At 43.4% G+C, this 9,959-nt stretch overlaps 1 protein-coding gene and 1 long non-coding RNA gene across 2 annotated transcripts; one reads left to right on the top strand and one right to left on the bottom strand.

The window, feature by feature from the left end:
* Positions 1 to 465: 465 nt before the first annotated feature.
* BRIX1 (biogenesis of ribosomes BRX1) lies at positions 466 to 9,746 on the top strand. The gene is made up of 10 exons (XM_083702903.1): positions 466 to 672; positions 2,365 to 2,476; positions 3,212 to 3,255; positions 3,817 to 3,887; positions 4,502 to 4,551; positions 4,810 to 4,883; positions 4,982 to 5,032; positions 6,817 to 6,918; positions 8,356 to 8,481; positions 9,369 to 9,746. The coding sequence occupies exons 1-10, from the start codon at positions 508 to 510 to the stop codon at positions 9,636 to 9,638; spliced, it is 1,065 nt and encodes a 354-aa protein (XP_083559029.1). The 5' UTR covers positions 466 to 507; the 3' UTR covers positions 9,639 to 9,746.
* Positions 7,470 to 9,391, bottom strand: LOC310827209. The gene is made up of 2 exons (XR_014556209.1): positions 9,255 to 9,391; positions 7,470 to 7,991 (listed from the first exon to the last, which is right to left on the bottom strand). It is a non-coding gene; the product is annotated as an uncharacterized lncRNA (long non-coding RNA).
* Positions 9,747 to 9,959: the final 213 nt, after the last annotated feature.

Here is a 9,959-nt window from a genome sequence, read left to right as displayed (position 1 = left end):
TAACCTGAAGCGTATGTAACCCGAGGTACCACTCTACTTGCTGGTTAGAGCGTGGTGCTGATAACGGCAAAGCTGCGAGTTTAATCCTGCATTGCAGGAGGTTGGACTTGGATGACTTGGGATCCGTTCCAGTTCTACAGTTGTTTGATTCTATTATTCCTGTTCAGACAAGTCCGGCCCAGATGCTTAGAAAACAGATTATTTTAACCTCTTTTAGTTATTTTAACTTCTGTGCGTTTTTATAGTAGGGCTGAGAATTTCCCCTCGGTTCTTACTGCTCTATCTTTTTTTTATATAAGCCACTTTGAGGTGTGTCTTTTTTAACAATCAAGCGGTGTATAAATTCCACGAAACGAAATAAATAAAAAATAACTCTCAACCCGGAAGTGTGTTTCAAGCGGAGGAGTATCTCCTACTTCCGCTTCTCGGAAAATCCTAGAGAGGGTAAGAGGGGGGGAGCCGACTTCTGGTTGGTGCGACTTCCGGCGGCGCTTTGAGCGTGCGAAGATGGCTGCAGCCAAGAGGCAGCGTGGAGCTGGCAAGGGAGCCCCGGCAGAGCCGAGGAGGAAACGCGCCAAGAGAGCTCCGGGGGCAGAGGGCGAGGGCCAAGGCCCGTCCGCTGAGGCCACCCCGGGGCCGGATGAGCACGTCGTCCCGGCCCCGGTCTCGCAGGTGAGGAGAGAACGAGGGGGACAAGCGGGGCGCTGGGCTGCCGACCCTGCAGACCTTGACTTGGCCGCGCGGGGTGCGTGGCGGCTGGGCTCCTCGTGGAACAAAGGTGCCCCTGAGCATATAATACTAATTATTATTATTATTAGTAGTATTTATTTATTATTTATACCCCGCCCTTCTGGCTGGGTTTCCCCAGCCACTCTGGGCGGCTTCCAACAAAACACTAAAATACAATAACCTATTAAACATTAAAAGCTTCCCTAAACAGCCCTGCCTTCAGATGTCTTCTAAAAGTTTGGTAGTAATTTTTCTCTTTGACATCTGGTAGGAGGGCATTCCACAGGGAAGGTGCCACTACAGAGAAGGCCCTCTGCCTGGTTCCCTGTAACCTCACTTCTCGCAATGAGGGAACCGCCAGAAGGCCCTCGGTGCTGGATCGCAGTGTCCAGGCTGAACGATGGAGGTGGAGATGCTCCTTCTGGTATACAGGACCGAGGCCGTTTAGGGCTTTAAAGGTCAACACCAACACTTTGAATTGTGCTCGGAAATGTACTGGGAGCCAATGTAGGTCTTTCAAGACCGATGTTATGTGGTCTCGGTGGCCGCTCCCAGTCACCAGTCTAGCTGCCACATTCTGGATTAGTTGTAGTTTCCGGGTCGCCTTCAAAGGTAGCACCACATAGAGCGCATTGCAGTAGTCCAAGCGAGAGATAACCAGAGCATGAACCACTCTGTTGAGACAGTCCACAGGCAGGGAGGGTCTCAGCCTGCATACCACATGGAGCTGATAAACAGTTGCCCTGGACACAGAATTGACCTGTGTCTCCATGGACAGTTGTGAGTCCAGAATGACTCCCAGGCTGTGCACCTGGTCCTTCAGGGGCACAGTTACCCCATTCAGGTCCAGGGGGTTCTCCACACCTGCCCACCTCCTGTCCCCCAAAAACAGTACTTCTGTCTTGTCAGGATTCAACCTCAATCTGTTAGCCGCCATCCATCCCCATCCCGCTGCTTCTTAGATAACAGGGGTCTTTTTCCAGCCCAGCCCTGGACTGCTGCCTTCATCAATTTACCCACGAGATCTCCTTGCACACAAACACACACACTTCGATCGGTGGGACCGGGCAACATAATAATGTCACTTTGCAAATGGGGTCTTAAGTTCTCCAGTTCTTCAAGGACTCGGTTGTTCAGTACAGCGGCGCCCGCCCTTCGGAACTCCCCACCTATTGAGATCCATGCAGGCGCCTTCACTGCACATTCCTGTTCAGACAAGGCTTAGCCAGATGCTTAGAAATGTTTTAGCGTTTAACTTTTGCATGTTTCTAAAACAGGCTTGTGATTTTTTCTCGATGAGTGGGTATTTTTGGTTTTTTCAGTCAAGTGTATAAATTCTATGAAATGTTAAAACAGCTGTGGTGGTCAGCTTTTAGTAGTCTGTGCAATCCTGCGAATATCAAGTCATACAATATATAGACTTTTGAAACATATTGGGAATGTAATGAATGGGCTGTTTTCTGAAGAAGAGTTTTCTGCGTTAAAATTGCTTTTGCCCAAAAATATCAACTTCACTGCTCCCATTTTATATACTAATAACTGCGGCTGTGACATCCCCGAAACTATCCAGAGAATTAATGATTGAGGTAATCTGTTGTTGTTTGTTCCCTTCTCATGAATACTTTTGTCTTTCAGGGCAAATGGAAAAACAAAGAGAGAGTTCTCATTTTCTCTTCCAGAGGAATCAATTTTAGGACAAGGCATCTCATGAAAGACTTAAGAACAATGATGCCCCATGCTAAAGCAGGTATTTTTAATTTTATTTTACCTGTCTTATGTGTCTTGTTTTAACAAGTTCACTGTTTCTACTCACGTAGAACTGTCCAAAACTAAATAACAACAATGACCGGCTTATCAAAAACACTGGTATGTGAAGCAAAATGAATGTAATAATTATACTGTAGTTAAGCATTACTGTTTTTTATCTGTGTAAAGTTTCTTACCTTAACATTTTTCTGTTGCAGTGAAAGGGGTGATAAGCAGCATATTGATACAGGTCCTCTTCAGCCTAAGTAGGTGTGTGCTGCTTTTCTTCCCAATCCAGCTGTTGGGAGTGCATATATCAAGCCACCTTCAAAAGCAGAATTGTATTGGTCAAACATGAGTCTGACCAAACTGCGGGAGGCAGTGGAAGACAGGAGTGTCTGGCATGCTCTGGTCCATGGGGTCACGAAGAGTCGGACACGACTAAACAACAACAACAACATTGGTCATCTGCTGATAGGCAGATTATTATTTTTTAAGGTACAATTTAGTACTCTATGCATACAACCTTAGCTGCTGGATTGGGAAGAGGAATCCTTGTGCACAGTGCTTGCTTACATCTAGTATCTGAGGTAGGGCTTCATGTGCAGAACTCGGCTGGACCAGAGCAACTTTTATCAGTAATTTCAAAGAGTTCTAAGAAGTGTAGGTGAAATTACTTACCAGGATGTTTTTGCGATCATTACACATACATTGTTTAATTTCGTTTGTTTTCCAGACACCAAAATGGACAGGAAAGATAAGCTGTTTGTAATTAATGAGGTAAGTTATGACGCCCCTGTTTTGCCTAAGACTAACCATTATATATCCTGGCTTTGGGGATTTGAATCCAGCTATTAACCCAAAACTTGGTACCTCAGTGGCTGCTTTCTCAAGGTGTAACAATAAATAATTTCATGTTTAGAACTGTGCAAGTGAACTGTATCTCCTTTGATTGACTCTCATGGCACTGTGCAGAAAGTGGTCCTGTTCTGGAGCCAGAACATTGGAGCAGGGAGCGTGGGAATGACCCTATTGGTTTATCCTCATTGCCCTCCATGAGTTGGAGGGAGTCTGCAGTGAGTTGTCCTTTAAATGTGTAGGCTCCTTGTGTGTTGTAGAATCTTTATTTTATGGGGTTTTGCATTGTGCTGGAGGCCTCCACACCTATAAACAGGCTTCCTGCTGCAAGCACCTTCCAACTTGCAGCTGGCACAATTGTCCCTGCTCATGTGTTCAGTTTCCAAATTGCTATAACTATACTTAGGAAAAAGAAACTTTTGATTTACACTGGAAATACTACAATGTTTCAGATTACAGAACTATTTTTTGTGCTTCATGCAGGTCTGCGAAATGAAAAATTGCAATAAATGCATATTTTTTGAAGCAAAGAAGAAGCAGGATCTTTATGTGTGGTGAGAAAAACTTTAAATCAGAATATATTTTCCCTGTGTGTTCTAATTTCTGACATCCGTAGATAAGTGCAAAGTGGATAGGTAGGAATATTCTCATCATTTGGGTTTCCAGGCCACCATTCTTGAATGGGCTTCTGGAAACTATATACTATTCTGTAAATTATAGGTTCTGTAAACTACTGGGGGGGGGATGGGAATGACAAATTATTAGGGAAAAATAATAACACAATCCACTTGTACCAGCAGTAGAAAATTGGCAAGACACACCCAGCCCCTTCTATCACTTTCTGTGTCCTCTGCTCTGTTCCATGCAACAGGTTAGTTGCTGTTCTTTACCTGACAGGCAAAAGTTTGGATATGAACAAAAACTCGTTTCCTAGTCTGGAACTGACTCCTGTGACATTGTCAAGACCCAGTAAACTCAGAGAAACTATGCAAGGGCTTATCAGGGCACCTGGGAACAGTTCCCTCTTAACCAGATGAGTTCTTATTTGCAAGATTTTCAAGCTGTTTTTGCTGGATAGGAATTTTAACATCACTGATACTCAACCACTCTAATGTTTCAAGGATAAATTCAATTGGGGATTTCTTTCTTTCCCTCTTGTCTATTTCAGGCTTTCAAATGCCCCCCATGGACCATCAGCAAAGTTTCTAGTACAGAATAGTAAGTTATTTGATTGCTGTTGGCTTGTTTTTACTCCTTCCTGAATGACCTACAAAGACACACATCTGGTCTTCTGTTGTAACCTATGGTTAAAACATTAAAGACTGACCTGACTGACTGGCTTAATGTCTGGAAAATGTTAATATTACATACTTCAATCACTGCTGTTCTGCTTCTGTTTTAACATTTGAAAATGTTTTTGTTGTTGTTGAACAATAAAATCTTGACTTGACATAGCTCTACTTAATATCACTGCAGTTCACACTCTTGCCGAGCTGAAAATGACTGGGAATTGTTTGAGAGGCTCCCGGCCCATTCTGTCTTTTGATAAGGCGAGTATCAATCTCTTAGGATACCATATTACCTTCTGTTATCTTACAATCAATATTTTTTTTGGCCGATTTCTAAAATACTGACTTTCTTCCCACAGACTTTCGACCAGGAGCCACATTATGCTGTGCTGAAAGAGCTGTTCATTCAGGTCAGTATATGGCAGTGTTTATAAGTTAATTCTCCCATTTTTAAAATAGCAGGTGCTTTTTTGCCATAGGATAGCATGATCCTCGTGCACCTTGATGTGGCAATGGCAACTTGTGGGTTCCTCAGATCGGTAGGTGGTAGCCAACTGAGTTTGCTCAGAGTAAACCCATTGACATCAATGACTAACTTGGGGTTCATTGTTTTCATTGAGTCTGCTCTGAGGAGAACCAAGTTGGAATCAACCCAGCAGTGCTGCAACTCACTTGACAAAATGATAAGCCCTATCTCTTGAGCCAGTACACATTTCTTGGCTGGTGGTGTGGTTGAAGGGGCTGTGGGTTTTGCATGTGAATGTTTGTTTTGTTTTGTTCCAAGAGTAGTTGAAGAGAGATGGAGAGAAGCAGGGTGGCATTTATTTAAAACATTGTAAACCTCACTTTTAAGCCTGAAAGTCTCCTACAGCTACCGTATTTTTCGCTCTATAAGACGCACTTTCCCCCTCCTAAAAAGTAAGGGGAAATGTGTGTGTGTGTCGTATGGAGCGAATGCAGGCAGGAGGCTCTGCTCAGCGCTCCCTTTAAAGAGCCGCGTAGAGCGTGTGTGTGGCTCTTGGGGGCTTTTCCCCAGGAGGGAGAAGGGCTGCCCCTCGGGAAAAGCCCCCAAGAGCTGCACACACACCCTGTGCACTCTTTAAAGGGAGCGCGGCTCTTGGGGGAGCTTTAGCCGCGCTCAGCTTCTCCTGAGCAGGGGATGAAGGCTCCCCTTGCCCGGGAGAGGCTGTGCGCGGCTATCCCATAAGCCAGGACAGCACATCCCGCTGTGCAGCGATCCCGCTTGCTGTCCTGGCTTCTGGGATTCAGATTTTTTTTTCTTGTTTTCCTCTTCCAAAAACTAGGTTCGTCTTATGGTCTGGTGCGTCTTATAGAGCGAAAAATATGGTACTTAAAATATTAGTGGTAAGGCAGTGCCTGCCATTAGGCTTATGCAGGTGGCTCTCATACGTTCTCATACACATAAAGACAAAATTGCAGAGTCAAAACACATTGGGGTGCAATGGGGGGAGGGATTGCCAAAGTTTTTCCGGACACCCACCCCTTTTCTGCCCACTTCTTATTTTTTTGCGGACTAGTTGAATGTGCGTAACTTGCAAATCACCTGTAATCCATTTAGTGAATGACATTATCCAGTGTTTCTCTCCCACAATCCTCAGCAATGTTCTTTCGATAGAAAAGAGCTACAGGCTTCTAAGTTGTCACTCTTTAAATCTAATGCTGGTGCCAGCAGACAAACAGCACTAAGCTGATCACGGAAAATATACTTTTCAACGTGTTGGATAAATCTCTGCCTCCAGTTCTTCCAGTATTCATGTTTGTGCTTCAAGCTGAGCTGCATGCTAATCATTCACTTTAATCTTTGGAAGACTTGCTCCATAAGTACAGTTCCAAAATGGAGGATTGGCACTTAAAAATAGTCTAGTTGACCAAGCTAGGTAGAAGTTTCACCTCCATTTCCACCAGCATGGTTCAGATGTCTGCTCTGATTCATTGCCCTCCCAGTGCCACTACATTGCGATATAAGCATGTTGATGCAAAGGCTGTAGCCATTCTGTGACAAAAACCAAGAATGACCAAATTATGTATAATACAACACAGATGTAATCTATGACAGCAGAGCACCTTATAGCCTGATTGTGTGGTAAACAAATTGTGTTAGCGCCACACAGAGTGAGCTATGCAGTGCTCACCCAGAATTGCTTTAAAAAGTTGTCGTTTTTCACCCTGCCAGATTTTTGGTACTCCTCTGTATCATCCCAAAAGCCAGCCTTTTGTAGACCACGTCTTCACATTCTCCATAACAGACAAGAGGATTTGGTTTCGAAATTACCAGGTAATTTACCCATGCTTTGCCCGTGGGATGATGTAATCAAAACACCCCTGACCACCCCGCTGCCTGGGATCTATATGCAATGTCTTAAACTGAAAAAATGCTATGTGAACATTTTCTTGAACTCATTTTGCCTGGCACAAATTAGCATTTATATTTTTAAAAATATTCCTTAGTAAAGCAGATGAAGTGATATAACAGAGCAAAAACAGGTTTGCTAATGGCTTGTGTGACACTGCCTGTGTTGAGAATAAATATTAAGCTATGGTTGATCATTGTAGAAACAAGCCTAGGTGAGGCACCTGCCTGCAAACAGGTTGGAATCTTTCAGTAAATATTTGACTAACTAGTTTGTCATTTTGTGGTTAGTCCTAACAGTCGTTTTACTGAAACAAGCCAATCCTGGTTTATGAAGCGGCCTCCTTTCAATAAACTATTGTAAAGATAGGCATAGTTCAGAGTATGAATGTAACATTAAACCATGGCTCATCGGAAGCTTTTGATCTTGTTTTTAATCTCATAGTTACACTGGAAGAGAGAAGGAAGGAGCATGAAAATCTGAGGGTTTATTTGACTTGTTCGCATATTTAACCATAGCTGATTAGAATATACCTCTCTCCTAATATAAGACATTTTAAGATGGGTTTGCTAGTAACTTAGCTTAACACATAAAGGGTAATGGCCAAAACTCAAAATGCCAAATTCTCCTAGACCCAGATAATCTTCCACAATGCAGAACTTGTGCATGTGGCAGGCACATTGATTTTAGATCACTTGATTATGGATCACATTTAGCACTTTCACAAGTGCCTATTTTTTCCCTTAAAATTCTGAGAATCAATTTATCATTCAAGAGTTTAACTGCATGTCCTTGAGGCCATAGAATGAAGAAACACACACTTAAGTCATGAGTGATATCTGGTCAATAGTCGAAAGAGTGTTTAGGGGTTGTGGAAGGACTTCAGTATTCCACAGGCTACGTAGTAAGGAAGCCACACTCATCATGCCTCCTTTTTATTTTCCATGGGCTCCTGTTCTTCAGTCCTACATGCGTGTTGGTTGTACTCAGACTGTTCCTACGAAGAGCAAAAGTTTACAGGTTTACAAAAAGGACACAATTCCATTCTGAAACAAAAAGAGGCAACCCTTATGTTTGTGCAAGCTGTGGCTTTAGTGGCAGCTAAGATGCTCTTACTTCCCACAAACAATCTGCATATTGTAGCCCATTTTTATTATCAGGGTCAGCTTAGGTTGATTCGATCCACTGGAGTGTCTGAGGACACAAAAGCCATTAAGCTGCTCTATAACACAGCTAGAGGGGATCTTGCACCAATATTGGGTATTTTAAGGTGCCTTTTAGGTGCCTTCGGCAGTTGTGCACTTGTATGGTAGAAAAAAGGTTATTTTGCATTGAAATATCAAATGTTTGCCACTCTGCAGATAATAGAAGATGGAGCCCTGGTAGAAATTGGGCCGCGCTTTGTCTTAAACCTTATCAAGATCTTCCAGGGCAGCTTTGGAGGACCAACCCTGTATGAAAATCCTCATTACCAGTCTCCAAATATGGTAATACTATTTTTAACACTCTAAAGCCTACACTCTTCAGTTGGCTGATGCCTCTGCTTACTGCGACAATGCTATTAATGTGATCCTTTTGTAAAATGTTGTTAGTAACTCTCTCCACCCACAACAGTCTAATCCACTGGGTTCTCAGCAGAAGGTTTTAAATAACCACCCCACTAGTTAGTATTCTGTGACGACTTTTGGCCTCAGGCTTGCGTTGCCTCTGGAGTACAAAGGCCGGCTTTGACTTTGTTGCTGTGGGCTTTACTGCACTTGCCATGCCCCCTCTTCCAAAACAAAAAAGTTGGTGCAAGGGTTGAGGCAGTGAAACTGCGTCAGGGCAAAAGGCTTAAGACAATGCAGTACTGTGTGATGCTGCACTGGTGTTTCATTACCTGCTTTGCCTCATGCAGCAGAACGCTAGGCCTGCGGATGGCTCAGTCGGTAGAGCATGAGACTCTTAATCTCAGGGTCGTGGGTTCAAGCCTCACGTTGGGCAAAAGATTTCTGCATTGTAGGTGGTCCCTTCCAACTGCAGTTCTATGATTCTAAGTTGTATGGCTAACTGGAGTTGCTGCGAATGTTCAGCAACCACTAATGCTAACCTATTAAAATATATTGGTTGCAGAATGGATATAGTGAGGGGCTGTGGTTTATGCTTTGCATATGGGAGGTGCCAGATTAAATTGTGAGCGCATCTGGGCAGGGCATGGGGGAAATCCTTTCCAAAACCTTGGAGAGCTGCTGTCAGTTAATGTACAGAGCTCTGAGCTTACATGGGCCAGTGGTCCAACGGCACCAGGCAGCTTCCTCGCAGGTTTGGTCTCCTGTTGTAGCTCCAACACTTGTATTTTGGTGTAGCCATGCTAATTGTATTCTTCTGCTTCCAGCATCGCCGGGCAATAAGACTAGCCACAGCTGCAAAATTCAGAGAGAAACAACAACTGAAAGAGCTGCAGAAACTGAAGAAGAAGGAAGAGAAGCCGCTGATTCCTGAAGATCCAACAGAAGTTGTTTTTGAAACGCCAGCTGAGGAAAAGCCCGAGGAAATACAACTAGTGAAGCCGGAGCCTAAAATGAGCTTGAAGAAGAAAAAGAAAAACAAACTACATCAGCGCTCAAGGAAGCTGAAGAGAAAACTTGGTGGAATTGGAGTCTAAAACATTTAAAAAGGGGACTCAATAATACAACCATTTAAACAGCTTTTACTACTTTTTTTGTAACCGGTTTGTGTACAGTAACTTTATAAACAATGTCTGCATCATTGATTATGGGCTAGTTTTGTAATATCTTCCAAGTAACATTTCTGATGGTGCCCTAAAACACTTAAAGAAAAGGTGATGTGTGGAGAAGGGTAGCAGTATCTCTGCGCTTGTTCAACAGGAACTCACTGACTGGGACAAACCAAATATCCACCTGGACTGGTTTTCTGAAAAAAGCTGCAGCCAAGTCAGGAGAACATTGTACATTAAGAAAACTTG

Source organism: Podarcis gaigeae, assembly GCF_964106915.1.
Source record: "Podarcis gaigeae genome assembly, chromosome: 11".
NCBI lineage: Eukaryota > Metazoa > Chordata > Lepidosauria > Squamata > Lacertidae > Podarcis > Podarcis gaigeae.
Note: the sequence above shows the minus strand (reverse complement) of the source record. Positions and strands in the feature narration are given on the sequence as shown.

Coding starts and splice junctions, on each gene's coding strand:
- BRIX1 (XM_083702903.1), top strand. CDS start 508: ATGGCTGCAGCCAAGAGGCAGCGTGGAGCTGGCAAGGGAGCCCCGGCA. Junction 4,884..4,981: donor CCATTCTGTCTTTTGATAAG/GCGAGTATCAAT, acceptor TTCTTCCCACAG/ACTTTCGACCAGGAGCCACA. Junction 5,033..6,816: donor TGAAAGAGCTGTTCATTCAG/GTCAGTATATGG, acceptor TCACCCTGCCAG/ATTTTTGGTACTCCTCTGTA.